This window comes from Phocoena phocoena, chromosome 3 (assembly GCF_963924675.1).
Source record: "Phocoena phocoena chromosome 3, mPhoPho1.1, whole genome shotgun sequence".
Lineage (NCBI taxonomy): Eukaryota > Metazoa > Chordata > Mammalia > Artiodactyla > Phocoenidae > Phocoena > Phocoena phocoena.
Genome location: NC_089221.1, coordinates 36,316,519 through 36,334,090, shown reverse-complemented (window position 1 = coordinate 36,334,090; position 17,572 = coordinate 36,316,519). Strand labels below are relative to the sequence as shown.

The 17,572-nt window shown below is 41.5% G+C and overlaps 1 protein-coding gene across 2 annotated transcripts in view; it reads left to right on the top strand.

Moving 5' to 3' along the window:
* The first annotated feature begins 5,980 nt into the window (after nucleotides 1–5,980).
* PAIP1 (poly(A) binding protein interacting protein 1) overlaps nucleotides 5,981–17,572 on the top strand; it is a 29,031-nt gene continuing 17,439 nt past the window's right edge. The window contains exons 1-4 of one of the 2 annotated variants that reach the window (XM_065874144.1): nucleotides 5,981–6,231; nucleotides 7,067–7,236; nucleotides 13,594–13,779; nucleotides 17,167–17,279. In XM_065874144.1, coding sequence (XP_065730216.1) covers nucleotides 6,204–6,231; nucleotides 7,067–7,236; nucleotides 13,594–13,779; nucleotides 17,167–17,279 — 497 coding nt within the window. In that variant the 5' untranslated portion in view covers nucleotides 5,981–6,203. Of the gene's footprint in view, nucleotides 6,478–7,066; nucleotides 7,237–13,593; nucleotides 13,780–17,166; nucleotides 17,280–17,572 lie in introns of both variants that reach the window. The other variant, XM_065874143.1, reaches the window with a different exon arrangement.

Below are 17,572 nucleotides of genomic sequence, written 5' to 3'. Positions count from 1 at the left end.
TGTTCAGAGTGTTGCCCCTACAAGTCCCTGGTCTCCAACCTCAGGGGGACTTTCGGTACCACCCAGCTATCTTCCTGTGTGCACTCCCCCTTCCTCATCAGCTTCCTCTCCCAGAGCAGCTTTTGCAACTGTTGCCACTCTCCTCAAGTCCCTTCTTTTATGTCTCCCACCCTCAAAGTAAAGACATGTCCTTCTTTTTTGCTGAGAACATGGAGACCGTCTGAAGTTTCCAGCACCTTCCCTCTCCTGCAGTTTATCTGCATTTGCTTCCATTTCTTAGTGACATAGCTTTTCTCCCATCTCAAATTATTCCTGCTGCCTGTACTTTGAGTTTATGAACTGCTACCTCCTCTGGTCCTTTAATCTCTCAATTTCCCCCCCTTTTCCCTGATGTGTTCCCTTACCTCTTTGTCTTTGGCTAACAAACTAATCTTTCTCCCATTAAAACAAAACAAAACAAAACAAACCCATAATAGCAACAAAAACATCCTTAATACACTTGTCTTGCAAACTTCTCATATCTCTCCCGTTTATTTCACAGTCAAGCTTAGAGCTGTCTATACATCCTAATACTGGCAATTGCTTGCACCCAAATCACTCACAAATCTATATTATTCCAATTGCTAATATCACTGGAATGCCTATTTTTAGTGAGAAATATAGCCCAAACAGAATAGGATGTTTGTATCAGTGTCATCCACTTATTCTGGAGATAAAGTATAGCATATTTTCTCAGTTTGTAGACTCTTAATAAAACTGAGTTGCTCATTAACTATGTGACCTTAGGGAAGTTAATTAAAGTCTCTGAACCTCAGTGTTTTTATCTATAAAATGGGGTAAGTAATAGAACCTACCTCATAGGGTTGTTCTGAAGATTAAATGAGATAATCCATGTAAAGTGTACTTGGAACAGAGTTGGTGCTAAATATTAGCTATTATTGTTGTTGTTTTTCCTCTCAAAATGCAAATTTATCCAGATAGTCAAATTATAGTCGGAAGACGGCTTGGTGAAGGAGGGTGTGTTTCCCAGAGGCGGTTGTTCATTCGGCTCTGTAATGACCTCGGACAGCACACAGCTGCCTAAGTGACTTCGGGGCTCAAACTCAGGGAATGGGTGTGCTTTCCTGGATTCTTTAGAATCCTACTTTTATTTGACATCTCCGCACAATTTGACACTCTTGGGCTTTCCGTCTTTAATCTTCTATTCCTCACTGTCTTCTCTCAGTTTTTGTCCTACGTAAACAGAGTAAACAGATTCCTCTTCTTCAACCTAACCATTCAGTTTGGTGCTTCTCTTTCCTCTTCTGCCTCTATATACTTTTCCCTATGTTACCTCATTTCTTCCTGTGGCTTCAGCTATCAAATCTCTAACTCTAGGCAACATCCCTCTGAACTCCAAGTCCATGACTTAACTGTTGACTGAACAATTCCACTTGGACGCTCTGGGTGCCAAATGAAATGTCCAAAATGGAATTAGTGAGAGGCCCCTGTTCGGTGAGAGTCTGCTTTCCTCTGGTTTTCTCACTCTTTGGGACTGAGGCACCAAAGCCAGAAACCTGGGAGTCATCCTTATCTCAGGCCTCTCATTAATGCCTTATACACATCTGTCAGCTTCTTTCTAACATCTCTTGCATTTGGTCCTTCTCTCCAACCCCACAACCATTACCTTAGTAGCCATTATCACTTCCCACCGGAATTTCTGCTACAGCCATCAAACAGGCCTTCCTGCTTCTAGTTTCATACACTTCACAGCTACTAATCTCACACCTCTGAGTATCCTCACACCTAGAACGGTGTCTGGCACTTAGTAGACATGCAATAAATATTTCCTGAAGGAACAAATAAATGAATTCCTATCCTCATAGAGTTATATTCCAGCTAAGAGATCAACATTAAACCAACGTGTGCACTAGATGTTGGGGGAATCCCAGGCAATCTCCTGGCTCTTGAAGATGGAATGGAGCCCTGATCCAGATGGGAGTCAAGTGCTGACTGGCTGGGGCTACATTTCATAGCAGGCCTAAGAGACTAGGAGAGGAAGATAATTCACACAAATGAGACCCAAGAGAACAAACACATCAGTTAATTCTTCTCTCTGTTAAAGAGGCCCCCATTAATTTAAAATGATATATAAGTTGCCATGATGATTTGGGCAGGGAAAAATGAACAGAATTAGCAAGGAAAGAGTTGGGAGTGATGGAATAAAATGAAATAAGGCTTATTTTTTAAACTTTTTACTTGGAGACAATTGTACATTTATATGCAGTTGTAAGAAACAATACAGAGAGATTTCATTTCCCCTTTACCCAGTTTCCTCTGATGGTAATGTCTTACATAACCATGCATTACTATAATACAATATCACATCCAGGAAACTGACAACATACAATACACCCACCTTAGTTTTACATGCACTCATTTGTGTATGTGTGTGTGCACACATGTAGTTAGTTCTATGCAATTTAATCACATGTGTAGATTCGTGTGATCACCACCAGTTAAGACCGGAATAGTTCCATCGCAAGGATTCTTCATACTTTTAATAGCCGCACCTACTTCTCTCCAAACCCCACCCCCTCCTTAATCCCTGGTAACCACTAAACTGTTCTCCATCTTTATAACTTTTTCACCTTTATAATTTTGTCATGTATAAATGGAATCATACAATAACCTTTTTGCTGTGGAGCACAGGCTCCGGACATACAGGCCCAGCTGCCATGGCTCGCGGGCCCAGCCACTCCGCACGCGGGATCCTCCCGGATCCTCCCGGACCGGGGCACGAACCCGTGTCCCCTGAACCGGCAGGCGGACGTCCCAACCACTGCGCTACCAGGGAAGCCCTACAATAACCTTTTGAGATTACTTTCTTTTAACGCAGCATAATTCCCTTGAGAGCCATCAAAGCTGCATTTATCAGTGGTTTTCTTGCTGAGTAGTGTTTTATGGTATGAATACCACAGTTAAACTATTCACCCGTTAAAGAATTTATGTTGTTCCCCGTTTGGGCTATTATGAACAAACCTGTTATAAAAATTGGGGTACAGGTTTTTGTGTGAACATAAATCTTCATTTCTCTGGCATAAATGCCTAATTTGGGCTGCTTTAACAAAAATACCACAGACTGGGTGGAAGCACATCACTTAGCTGGTTTCACAGGTTCACAGCTGGAGAGGATCTTTGCCACTTTATAAGGATTGCCTTTTCTCCGTTGTCCAAAAACATCTTCATTTCTGTCTGATACCTCATCAGAATCACCTTTAGTGTCCATATTTCTAACAACATTCTGTACATGATTATTTGTATACTCTAAGAAGATGGAAGCTTTCTCTACAGCTCTCCTCTTTTCCTTTCTCAGCCCTGACCAGCATTACCATTAACAACCCCTTCATGGCAATGTCGACTTTTTCTAGCATGCATCAAAAACCACTACCAGCCTATACCCATTAACCAGTTCAAAAGCCTCTTCCACATTTTTAAGGTATTTGTTACAGCTGCACCCCACTTCTGAATATCAGATTCTTTCTTAGAGTTCTTCAGAGAAAGAGAACTAATATATATAATATATATATATATACATATATATATGTATACATATATATGATTTACTATGAGGAATTGGCTTATGTGCTCAAGGAGGCTGCGAAGTTCCATGAGTTAATGTCTGCAAGCTGGAAACCCAGGAAAGCTAGTAGTGGCGTTCTAGTCCGAATCTGAAGGCCTGAGAATCAGAGCAACAGTGTAAAAAAAACCCATCCATGTTGTCTGCAAGTCCACTTTTCATATGTCATGAGAATAGGGCTAAAGTTATATAACAGTTAATAGGGAGAGGCAAAGGACAAGATCTCAATTATCTAACTTATCTAACAAAAGGGACTGTAAAGATACCCTGATGTCACCATGGATGCAGAAGAGCCTCATCCTCAGATAAGAAAGTCTTAGGTAAGGAAAAGGAGTTAGCCATCATAAAAGTTCTAAGGGGAAATAAAGGGTGGTGAATGCAAACAAAAGCCTGGGACAGGATTGGAGCATCTGCTTTAGTGGAACATATAGGATAACTGTTGTTGAGCGTACAGTTTGTGGGGCTTTCCTACGCAATAGAAAAGACTGGGCAAGAAGTGACTGACGACTACCTAAAAAAATGGATTTTTATGTTATTGGCATTACCTCATCTAATTTTTAAATTGTAATCTTGTCCTGTCTTTGTAATATATGCTCAGTGCTACAACATACTTACTTTATACATGAGGAAACTGAGGCCCAGAGAAGCTAAATCCCTTACTTACCCAAGACCGCACAGGCATTAAGGGTCTAGGCCAGGATCCAAACCAAAGCTCTGGCCTACTTTGAACCCTACATTCTTTTTTTTTTTTTTTTTCCTTTAGCGGTACGCGGGCCTCTCACTGTTGTGGCCTCTCCTGCCGCGGAGCACAGGCTCCGGACGCGCGGGCCCAGCGGCCATGGCTCACGGGCCCAGCCACTCCGCGGCATGTGGGGTCCTACTGGACCGGGGCACGAACCCGCGTCCCGTGCATCGGCAGGCGGACGCTCAACCACTGCGCCACCAGGGAAGCCCTGAACCCTACATTCTTTCTCAACACCAAGGAACCACACTTTTTGCTGGCTTCCTTCCCTGACTTCATTATTTTTGCCAGCCATCAACAGCATGAATCAGTTATTCACGATTGCCTTCATTAGAGCCATTTTCCTCTTTCAGTTGGGTGAAGATGTCAGTGTTTTCTTCATTAGCAAGAAGAGAAAATGGTTAAAAGAGTTTTCTTAACTGAAATGATTCTCAAGATGACAATGGTGAAAAACATTAAGGCTTGCTTAAAACACAGGGCTACAATCAATTTGTGGAGATGTTTCAATCTAACAGTAAAGAAATCATTTTTCCCCTCCTTTTCATTACTTATATTCATCCTTCATTTGGCTTTAGTACCGTCAGGACTGATTAAAACAATAATTTACACATAAATAATGTCTAGAACTTTGTTGTGCAATGCGGTAGCCATTAGCCACAGGGGGCTATTGAGCACCTGAAATGTGCCTAATCCCAAGTGAGGTTTGCAGAAAATGTAAAATACACTTTGGATTTTGATTAGTATGAAAAAAGAGAAACTCTCATTAATATCTTTATATTAATTACATGTTGGAATGATACCATTTGGGATCTACTGGGTTAGGTAAACTATATTACGAAAATTAATTTCACCTGTTTCTTTTCACGCGCGTAATGTGCCTTCTAGAAAATTTATAATTACATAAGTGGCTTGCATTTGTGGTTCGCATTATATTTTGATTGGACAGCACTGGTAAAAGATGAAAGGGAGGAGAGTTTCATTGAAAGGTAGGGTATTTTCTTAAAATTTCTGGAGGGGAAGAGAAAAGGGAAGAGAGTAAAGCTTGGTCACAGTGTGACCTACTGTGATAAATATCTACAGTGAATTGAGATGGGCCGGGGTGGGGGGCATTTTTGATTCTGTTCCTACTCCCCTCCCCGCAGCTCACGTAGCAGGTGGCAGAGCAGCTTCCAGAGCCCCCTTCCCGACCAGTCCTCCGGTTTCGCAGGCGCCGGGTCATTGAACACACCTGCGCGCCCACGGAGGTGCGCGTCCGCGAACCCTGGCTCTGGCTCCACGCCCCCTCCCCCCGTATTTTTATTTTCCTGGCATCAACCGTCAGTGACTTCTCTCCATAGAACCTCGTGTAGGCCGGGCCCGCCAGGGGTAAGCGAGCCCGGCCCCGGGAACCGACATGCCCTCGCCCCTCGCCCGGCCCTCGCCCGACATGCCCTCGGCCGGCCCGAGGCGAGCAGGGCTGTCCAGCGGTCTAGCTGCCCCTCTCCCGGCAGCCTGCAGGACCGCGGCTGCCGGCCCGCCGCGAACGGGGCCTCCGGGCCGCGGGGGGCCGCTGTGACCCGCCTTCGCCCCCGACGCGCCGAAGGCGGGGGAGCTGGGTTTTGGGGGAGAATCAGAAAGCGGAGGGTAGCCGTGGGGGCCGGGCGCTCCGGTGCGGCGGCTTTGGCGGGTGCTCAAGCTGCCGTCCGCTCCGCCGAAGCGCGGAGGAGCCGAGCAGGGGCCCGCCGCCCTCCTCCTCCATGAGGCCCCAGTGAGCTCGGCGGCGAGAGCCGGCCTGCGACGCCTCTCCCGGCGTCCTCTTCCGAGCGCAGCGGCGGTGGCCCCCGCAGGAGGAGGAGGAGGAGCATGTCGGACGGTTTCGATCGGGCCCCAGGTGCTGGTCGGGGCCGGAGCCGGGGCCTGGGCCTGGGCCGCGGAGGGGGCGGGCCTGAGGGCGGCGGTTTCCCGAGCGGAACTGGGCCTGCTGAGCGGCCGCGGCACCCGCCGCCGCCGCAGCCAAAAGCCCCGGGCTTCCTGCAGCCGCCGCCGCTGCGCCAGCCCAGGACGGCCCCGCCGCCAGGGGCCCAGTGCGAGGTCCCCGCCGGCCCCCAGAGGCCTCCCCGGCCCGGGGCGCTCCCAGGTACGGAGCCGCTCTAGGGGACCCCGTCCTCCTGGGCCAAACGCTTCCCACGGCCCTACGCGCGCGGGCGAGGGCGGCGCTCTGTCTCGTCTTTCCTCCCGGTTCCCCGAAAGCATTCCCCGAGGGGCCCGGTTGTTACGGGGTGGGGACGGGCCCGGAACGGGGTTTGGAAGGTGGCCGCTGGAATCCTTTGTGCGCCCGGGCTGGGGGAGGGGTCCGGTGCGTGGTCTCCTGAGTTCTGTTGTCCCGGGAGGAAGTAAAAATCGCCTCCCCCTCCCCAGCCCCCGAGAGGGAGGCCTTAGGCGGGCAACCATCTCTTTTTAACCGACTTTAAAAAGAAAAAAAAAAAAGGAAAAATAAGCCCTCAAATGTTTATTCAGGAAGCAGGTCTGTTCATAAATGAGCTAAAGCAAGTCTATTGTTCCTTTTTGTAGGCTCTCTGCGCATATCCTGGCGATAACCTTAAATTTCGTGAGGGTTCTTGTTTGACTTAAAAACCATCCCTGCTCAGATGGCTTCTCAGTGTACAGTAAGTTGTTATACAAGGGAATGAACGCATCTAACACCGATTTTTTTTTTCCTTTCTCAGAACAAACGAGGCCCCTGAGAGCTCCACCTAGTTCGCAGGATAATAGCCCACAGCAGAATTCGGAGTCAACAATGGCTAAACCCCAGGTGGTTGCAGCTCCTGTGTTAATGTCTAAGCTGTCCGTGAACGCCCCTGAATTTTACCCATCAAGTTATTCTTCTAATTATACAGTAAGTACACTTTTACTGCAACTCTAGGTTAATATTATTGGAATAATACGGTTATTGCATCATTTATCAGTATACTGGTGTGCTTTCTGTACCACACATAAAACATTGTATGAATTTCTTGAAATCATGAAACAAAATTGATTCAAGAATGTATTTTGTAGTTATTATATTCAAGAGATCAGAATGTAAGCTTAAGAGTAGACAATCTTGTCTATTTTGTTTCCTGCTGTATTTCCAGCATCTATAGACTATCTCTAGGCTAATAAATTTAAGGTGGTCAGGACATCTTCAGTCTATGAAACTAAAGTCTGTGTCCTGACTTTATGGACAACCTATAGAATAGTGGCCTGGCAAAGTTAATTTTTGATTTTAGTAGGACAGCTGAATATTCATTGGTAGCTTTAGGGTAAATTATCAGTGGTTTTGCTGCAGACTAATTCAGGTAGGTTTTTGAATGTTGAGAAATACACATCTGGGCTCTGTTATGTTAAAATAGAAGTGTTTCTGGTTCTAATTAACAGTTATGTAGAAATGTAGGGAGTTTTGATGAAGTGTTTTAAACTTTTGATAAAGTGTTTTAAACTTTCAGAGTCATCTTTGTCAATAACGTAAGAATTTTAGAAATTGATCACACTTAAATGGCAGGAAAAAACACCAAGCACGATTGGGATATATAGAAAGGAATTTGTTGTGCTATGTAAATGCATAGCGATTAATTATAGATAAGCAGGGCAGGGCCCATTCTGGATTGAAGAAATGATAATACTTTAGCATAAGTCCTATTTTTCCAGTCTTCATTTTTTGACATGTAATATACAGAATAGTGTACATTAAGTTATCAACACCCCCAAAGCCCGCTCTGTCCCCTTCTAATCGTTACTGTTCTCCAAAGGTAACCGCTATTTTGCTTGAACAATAGTTTTGCCTCTGTTCAAAGTTCATATAAATGGAGTCATATAAAATATATTTTTCTTTCATTCAATATCAAAAGTAATCCATATTGTAGCATGTAATTGGAGGTGACTAATTCTCATAGCATTCCATTGTGTGAATATTTGTCTGTTGATGAGCACTTGGGTAGCTTTCAGTTTGGGGCTTGTACGATTAGGGCTGCTATTCTTGTCCATGCCTTGGTGGACATTTGCCCTTGTTTCTGTTTGGTATACACCTAGGAGTGGAGTTGTTGGGACTCAAGGTAGCCAGCTTTGGTAGAGACTGCCAAATATTTTTCCAAAGAGACTGTTCCAATGTATGCATTGAGTACTGTTTGGTTTCCAGTCGCTTTAATTCCTTGTCAGCACTAGGTATTTGCTATTTAAGCTTAGCCATTCTGGTGGATGGGTGTTAGTTTTTTAATTTGAATGTACCTGATCCACTAATGGTGGCACACCTTTTTTTGTTACTTTTGGGGCGAGAATGGGGGGACTTGACTTTCATATTTGATAGAAAGCATGGGAAAGCTTTATTCCATATTTTAGAAACTTCATGCATCTTAGACTGCATTAAGAAGAACCTTGGGGCTGGAGGGGGAAAATATAGGCATAGTAGGAAGAGCAATTGATTTGGGGTGGAATGGGCCATCAATCAGGTAAAGTAGAAATGAGAGCAGCTGGATTCTTGCCCCAAAACTGTATTTGGCTTAGAGAAGAAAGGAACCATTGGAGAGCTGTGAGTAGTTGAATAACTCTTAAGGATACTTACCTTAAGAACCACAAATGTTCCTCATTTGTTTGTCTTCCTATTGATTTGGGCTATCTTATGGTGGGAGGGATGCAATTTTTTTTTTTGCAGTTCTTTACCAACTAGTTTTATACATAGTTCAAGTGATTCCTAAGAGCAGTGTGTTGAGCCATGTTAGTCCACCTCCTTTGAGCCACGGCCATCTTTTAGGCGCTCCTTGGTCTCCTCAGCTCCTGCTGCACTCATTTTGCCAGAAAAGATTGCAGACTGGAAGCCTGTGGCTCACGTGTACCCTGCAGGTGTGTCTTTTTTGGCCCTGAGTATTTTTAAAAGGGGCTTTATAATTTACCGGTACTTAAATTAGATATTGCAAATCTGAATTTTTTGGTTTCTCTTGAAATCCATAAGATCTGGCCGTACTGGACTGCTGTTTTGATAGAGCAGAGTTGGCTGGAGCTGAATAGAGGCAGCCCCTTTATATAGAATGTGTAAGCTGTAATTTGCTCACTGGCTTACTTCATTTGCCTGTAATCCACCTGGATTCTATAGGCATTCAAGCTTGCTACCCCTGCCCTGATATATTTTCGGGCCTTACCCTTTTACCCTCTGTCAAAGCTAGGAGTTTTTCTCAATCCAGTTAGTCACAGAACAGCAAAATCCTTGTTTTTCCCAAGTCTTAGGATAAAATCTGGTTATGAGAGAAACTTTTCCTTGTAGTAACCGTAATCCAAAGTCACTCACTCATTAAGAAATAGTTGAGGGCTTCCCTGGTGGCACAGTGGTTAAGAATCTGCCTGCCAATGCAGGGGATGCGGGTTTGAGCCCTGGTCCAGGAAGATCCCGTATGCCGTGGAGCAACTAAGCCCATGTGCCACAACTACTGAGCCTGTGCTCCAGAGCCCGTGAGCCACAACTGCTGAAGCCCGCGCGCCTAGAGCCCGTGCTGGGAAACAAAGAGGAGCCTCCACAACGAGAAGCCCACACACTGCAATGAAGAGTAATGCCCACTCGCCGCAACTAGAGAAAGCCTGTGTGCGGCAATGAAGACCCAACGCAGCCAAAAATAAAATAAAATAAAAGTCGAATGCTTACCACAAGTCAGGGGCTGGGGATACAGCAGTGGATAAAATGGACAAAAATTCTTGTCTTTGTAGAGCCTCTATTCTAGTGGTCTCCTAGCTGGGTTTCCAGAAGTTCCTTGAGTCTGCTTTTGTTACACACATGAGAAGCTGTTTGCCTGGTATCATTGAGCTGGATCTGCTCTCAAAAGTGCATGCTTTTTAAATTTTTTCTGATAGTCTTTTGCTGTGCTTTCATAACCCTTCTAAAACTCCAAGCCCTTTTATCTTCAATCCTTCCTCTAATCCCACTGCTAGAATTTTACTGCTTACCATGCCTTCTTACCAATGAGTTGCTGTATCCATCTATTCCTGGCCATTGCTTCTTCTCAGGTAAGCCATTACATCTTGAATATTTAATCACGGTTCACTTACGAGAACCAAAAATTCCACACAGGAGTTGATAAAGCATTTATTAAGAGACAACCCCACCCCACCCCACCCCCACGGGCACAAAAAAATCCCAGCTTTTGCTAAGAACATCCTCCTTCAACTTACTGCCCAGTTTTTCTTCTGCCTTTCAATAGTGATGTTCTACAAAATGAAAAATTATTCACTGTTGGTACTACTTTACTTCTCACTGACCGTTCAAACCTCTGCAGACTGATCCTCTTAATTGTACTGATATTATTTTTGTGACAGATGCTGATGTTGTTTGGGTTTTAAAATCTATCGTCCTCTTAAACCTCATCTAGATAGACTTTGTTGACTACAGTGTGATCTATAAGGTTTAATTCCCAGTGTGGGTCCTGTTCTAGGTGCCAAGGGTACCTTTTCAGCCTTTCAGGATTTCTTCCTTTTTATAAAAACTGAATATTTAAGATACTAATATACTCAGGTTTTTTCTCTGTGTGCATAGTTCTGATTCCTAAGACTCTGCAACCATCATTCTCTCAGATTTTAACCAATGACATTCTGTAGCATTTGCTATTATGAGCCCCTCTCCTCATTTACCTTTTCCTTTGGCTTCTGTGGCAGTACTTCGTCCTCCCAACTTTGAGACCATTCCTCCTTCCCTCAGACTGCAGGCTCTGAGGTTCTGTCTTTTGTCTGTTTTATTACCTCCCTTAGTGATACTAGAATCCCCTAGAATCTGACCATCACCAACCTGCCTGTTGATAACTCGGGAATCTAATTCTTCCTCTTAACTCCAGACTTGTGTTTCCATTTGTCTTGACCTTTTCTGAGGATCTCACATTCAAACTCAAGAACGAAAAAGAATTTATCTTTTGCAAACCTCTTCTTATACTTTTATATTCTAACTAGCTGCTCAGGCTAAAAGCTTGTGGTGTATTGACTCACTTTCCTCTTTCACACACTTGCCCGCTTCCAATCAAGTTAACTAAAATAGTCTCGACTATTCCACCTAAGTGATCATTTCCTTTTGTCCCACTGCTTTGGATTAGGTTCTCATCTCTTGACAGTGTATTCAAAGTACCTACTGGGAAGTGAGTTTTCTTGTTTTTTTTTTTTAATTAATTGACTGTTTTTTAGAGCAGCTTTAGATTCACAGCACAGCTGATTGGCGAGTACAGAGAGTTCCCATATACCCCTATCCCCCCATATGTACCGCCTCCCCCGGAAGTGAGTTTTCTAGTTGATGTCCCTCCTAACCTCTTGTCACAGAACTCTTTCTAAGAAAAATAAAACTTAAATATTCCTCTGCTTGGAAGCCATTTGACTTCACATTGAAGACTGAAGAAATGTATACTTTAAAAAATCTGGTACTAGAGAACTAATACAAGCTTTAATTCAAACACATTGGAGTGCTTATCTGTTCAGAATACTGTGTCTCCCTTTTTGCTTGAAACAACAGGCCCTGAATCCCCTTTTCACCTTTTTTCAGAACAGCTCTACTTTCCCACTTCAAATTCTCTTAAAAGAGTTATGCTTATTTGGAAAAAAAAAGACTGAAATCAGTGTTCTAAACTGCATTTGCCACAATGAATGACGTTTGATAGGAACAGTTAAGAAATCAGTACCATCAACTGGGACCTGTAGACTTCCTGCTTTTCATTGTCATTAATAGTAGGATACTACAAATCTGTAAAACTCTAAACTGTATATCAGAAACTTAAACTAGTTTTTAATTGTAAAATTCACACGTTTGTGGTTAACATTAAGTAATTATTTAATATACATGCATTTATAATGCTTAACTGCTTTCACATTTCATAATAAAGGGTCTGTATTTATAACATAAATGTTTCCTCACTCCAGATGTAACTACTATTATCCCTTGTCTATCTTCCCAGAAATTTTTATTGGCTGTAAGTCTCTCTAAAAACTAAATAATACTAAAATATGGTTCTGTGTTCTTTTAATTAAAAGGTTGGGAACTACTTAAAGGTGATAGTGGTATATTTAAAAAAAATTGTATTGGAGTATAGTTAATTTACAATGTTGTGTTAGTTTCAGCAAAGTGAATCAGTTATACATATATCCACTCTTTTTTAGATTCTTTTCCCATATAGGTCATTACAGAGTATTGAGTAGAGTTCCTTTTGCTATACAGTAGGTCCTTATTAGTTATCTGTTTTATATGTAGTAGTGTGTATATGTCAGTCCCATTCTCTCAGTTTATCCCTTCTCCCTCCTTTCCTCCCTGGTAGCCATAAGTTTGTTTTCTACATCTGTGACTCCATTTCTATTTTGTGAATATGTTCATTTGTGTCATTTTTTTTAGATTCCACATGTAAGTGATATCATATGATCTTTGTCTTTCTCTGTCTGACTGACTTCACTTAGTATGATAATCTCTAGGTCCATCCATGTTGCTTCAAATAGCATTATTTCATTCTTTTTTATGACTGAGTAATATTCCGTTATATATAAGTACCACATCTTCTTTATCCATTCATCTGTCGACGGGCATTTAGGTTGCTTCTGTACCTTGGCTATTGTAAATAATGTTGCTATGAACATTGGGGTGGTAGTGATAGATATTAATTGGAAACTGTTGCTACTATCAAGATTGGCTGGAAACTTGGACATAGCAAGTCTCCTACCACTGTACACTATGATATTTTATAGTCATTTAACTATATATTTATTTCCATGTCCTTGGGGATTGACAGATGACAAACTTCATTTTTCAATATAGAAATTGTCAAATATCTACAAGGATAGAGAATGGTATAATGAATGCCTATGGCCTCAATAGTTAGCTACAGGTGGCCATTCTTGTTTCTATATCTCTGGTCCCTCTCCCCCTCCCATTTTGAAACAAATCCTGGATCTTATTGTATCTATAAATCTTAATTTTGATCTTGGTATTATAATGAAATGTTGGTTTAAACTTTATTTCTCAGCCATCTTGTAAATCTACCAGAGGTGAGAAGACAATTCTCTACCCAGCGAGATGAAGCCCTTCTATTATAACATTTTGGCTATTGGGCAAGGAAGAAGTGGACTTAACTTTTTGAAGAAAATAACACATTTTATCAGGTTAAGGATTCTTAAAAATATAATTTGAGCTACAGACATCCCAACTCAAAGCTGCTTCATGTTTTTTTAGCCAGTTGCATGGATTAATTTTTTTTAACCTTTTGATCTATAGGAATCCTATGAGGATGGTTGTGAGGATTATCCCACTTTGTCAGAATATGTTCAGGATTTTTTGAATCATCTTACAGAGCAGCCTGGCAGTTTTGAAACTGAAATTGAACAGTTTGCAGAGACACTGAATGGCTGGGTTACAACAGATGATGCTTTGCAAGAACTTGTGGAACTCATCTATCAACAGGTAGGTTGGCTAATAGCATGGGGCAATCACTGGATAGCTTCCTTGATGCCCAGAGGTGGTGGCTGCTCCTTGAGGGAGGCCAGGTACGTGTTCACCAGCCTCCACACTCCTTGACTCTATGGTTCATGAGAGCTTTTAAGTCTCTATTGTACAGAATTTCTGTAATTAGGGATCCAGAACTAGAGCCAGACTGCAAATTTTCCTGTGTAGCCAAGGCTCTGTACAGGCAGTTGGAAGGAGCTTTGGACACTTCTGAGGCCACTACATGAGTATCATGCCTTTTTTCCAAACCCCTGTTTTATAAGGATCTGCCATTATTGGAGTAGGGGAGAAAAAAAGTCATGGGAGAACTTTTTTGCCTCACAAATAATTCTTTATTTAAAAAAAAAAAAAAAGGACCACAAAACACCTTGATTTAAGTCTTAACATTTGTGCTTGTCTTTAAAAATTTCAAGGATTTACATCTCAACTCCTTTAAAAAAATCTAATGTCAGCCTAGGTTGTTCACACAAAGTTTAGTTTTAATTCTAGCATATTGGTCATTGACACATTAATGCTATTTTAAGGGGGAAAAAATAGACAACACTCAATTTTGAAGACAAATTTAAGGTCATTGAGGAGACTGGCCAAAAACAGAGTAGGAGATAAATGCCACCAAAGGTTATATTTCTGTTTCAGTCATTGCTGAAAGAGCAGCTCAAACTTGGAATATATGTGAGGGTGACTTATGATAGCAGGTTGTTTTTTGTGTGTTTTCTTAATCCTACCTTGTGTTTCATTTGACTACTTTTCCAGTTTGTTCTGGATTGTTACTGGACCTCAGTATTACCTGGCCAACTCTTAGATTTTTGAAAATGCCTGAGGTTTTAGGAAGATAGATCTGCTCTATTTGTCCTGATTCCTACTTTTGCCATCTAAATGGATTAAAAAGGAATATTAGATAAGAAAATGGAAGAATTTTACTGTTTTTTTTTTGCTTTTCTGGCTGTATTTAGTTTCAGCTCTTCAGTAGGCTGCTTGATTATAGTTCTTATATCAGAATTATATTATTATAGTTCTTATTATGCTCATATTATATCAGGGTTGGTTAGAAAGGCTCTAACCTAACAAACTACAATTTCTGTGATTGTCTCAAAGCCAATGCTTCAAATATTTTAAGTTCTACCATTTTATGGTCAGTGATATAGATTTACCAACAGTAAAAAAAAAAAAAAAAAACAAAAAAAACCCAGATTAAACCTACATACTCAATTTTGATTCCTCACCAAATACTACTATAAAATGACAGTGTGGGGATTTTAGAACACCAAAAGCCCATAAGGACTTATATGGCGAAAGGAGATAGAAGTACCCATTTTGGAGACAAGAACGCAGATGGGTGAGTGGTAACTGACCTGGCGGATTTTTTTAAAAGTTGAATTCCAAGCCAGTGGGGAAAGTCGAGAATCGCCCTGATTTATGATGCAGAATCTCCAAAAAGGTTCTAGGATAAGGATGGAATGAGGCTAAAAAGATTGCTTGAAAATCTAAAAAAATTAGACTGTCTAGATCTTTTTGCACTGAGTAACCAGTTTGAAGTTTTATCATAATCCTTCTTGAAGTTATTGAAGGAGGTACTCCACCAAAAGGACGATTTAAGGATGAAGACATGGGAACTAGGAAACAGGGTATTTTACAGGAGAGGCTAAGTGAATCATCCAGATGATGGTGAAGGGAGATCCCAAGATAGTAGCCATGCACATAGTAGGCCTAGAGGTACAAGGCTTCACTGGAATCGGGCAGAATGCTCCAGGAGAGACTTCCCTGGTAAGATGAGCACACTCCCTTATGTTTGAAGATATTAAGAAGAAAAAACTAATGAGAAGTCAGTGAGAAATATATTTAAAAAGTAGAAAAAATTAAGTCTAGGGAAAACAAGGTTGTGCAAGAGAGGAGAAATCAGCATAATACATGGTACAACTGTAAAGGGAAACACAAAACTATTTTAAAAAATCACAGTGTATCTACAGTTATACCATAGTGGAATGAAGTAAGGTTAAACAGGGTGAAAAGTAAATGCTCATCTTCCTTCGTGGGGAGCTAGTAAGAAATGGCTAAACTCAAATCATGGAGCATGGAGATACGGAGGTTAAAACCTTTTCAGCTGAAAGAATTGAAAGTGGTTGTCTGTGGAAGTAAAATTGAGGTATAGCAGGGAGGCAGGAAACTTTAATGACCAGCCTTGTTGTCTTTAAATTTACTTTAAATTTTAAAAGTAAAGGAAAACAGGCAATGCCAATAATGGGAAAAGTATAAATTTTGAATTTCAAGTCTTCTGGGGTACCAGATACACATACATGAATGTCAGGAGAAATCAATCTTTCTTCCTTGCTGAGAAATGTACAGGGTCCTGTGTGAGCAAGGAAATAATTAGAAATAAAAAGTTCTAACTATGAAGTACTCACTCCATGCCGGGCAATGCTAAACACTTGACCTGTAGTTAACTCATTTAATCCTCAGTGGTTGCAAGGTATTACTCTTATCCCCATTTTATACATAGCTTAACAGAGGTTAAATGACTTGTCTAAGGTTGCACATGAGTAAGTAGACCCAACATAGGATTGGAGGGGCATCAGGCCATTTGTTAGATCTAGACTCTGGTAAACTACTACCTTTGTGGGATTGGCCAAGTCCCTTAACCTCTTAATGTGTGTGTTCTACTGTTCTTTAAAAACTGCAGTGAAAGTTAAACTTCCTGAGTACTTCTTTGGCTATGTCACACAGTCTTTGATACTCAGTGTTTTTCCCCTGTCTTCTTATTAAAAATAGCTTATTTCTTTTGATTTCCTCTTTTATTACCCCAAGTGTTTGGAGTGTTGTTGAAGTGTTAATCTTTTGCATCAGGTACCGTTAATTACCTCTTTAGGAATCAAGAAACTGAAGCTCAGGGAGGTTTAGAGATATCCAGGGTCACAAAACAGGCCTGGGATTCTTGTTCTGGACTGCTAGATGCCAAAATTGGTGCCATCCTATTCCTGAGAAATGCCACAGATCATTAGTTTGGCAAATATACTTCATAATTGGCACTATGCAACTGGGTACATGTACATATTTTGTGCAAAAATTAGTTGGTGTAAAGAGAGATTTATCTCTTTGCTTTCTGCTAACCTCGGGTAAATGGTGGGGAGAGCTTACCTTAATGTTTTTCTTTGTACTTATTCTGGTTCTTGGTGTAAGGTTGGGAGGGAGAGTTAATATCCTTATGCCTAACAATTACAAATGACTTGTACATTTTTCTGTATAGTTTTGGGGGCAGGAATGTTTTTCCTCTTTAGAATATTGCTGTTAAGTGTTTGCATTAATAACTTGATGTGTCTGTGTCATATAAAACTTTTTTCTTTTTGAAAGGCCACATCTATCCCAAATTTCTCTTACATGGGAGCTCGCCTCTGTAATTACCTGTCCCATCATCTGACAATTAGCCCACAGAGTGGCAACTTCCGCCAATTGCTACTTCAAAGGTTAGTGTGTATATATGAAATTAAAGGAAAACTACTTCTAAATGTACTAGAATTTGACCATTCTTCTTTGCTAAAGACTGTTCTTTATAGAAAGTTGCAGGGGAGAATAGGGCAACCATTCTTTTTTCTTTCTTTTTAAAATTTTTATTTTATTTTTTATTTTTGGCTGCATTGGATCTTCGTTGCTGTGCAGGGGCTTTCTCTAGTTGCAGTGAGCAAGGGCTACTATTTGTTGTGAGCGGGCTTCTCATTGCAGTGGCTTCTCTTGTTGTGGAGCACGGGCTCTAGGCACG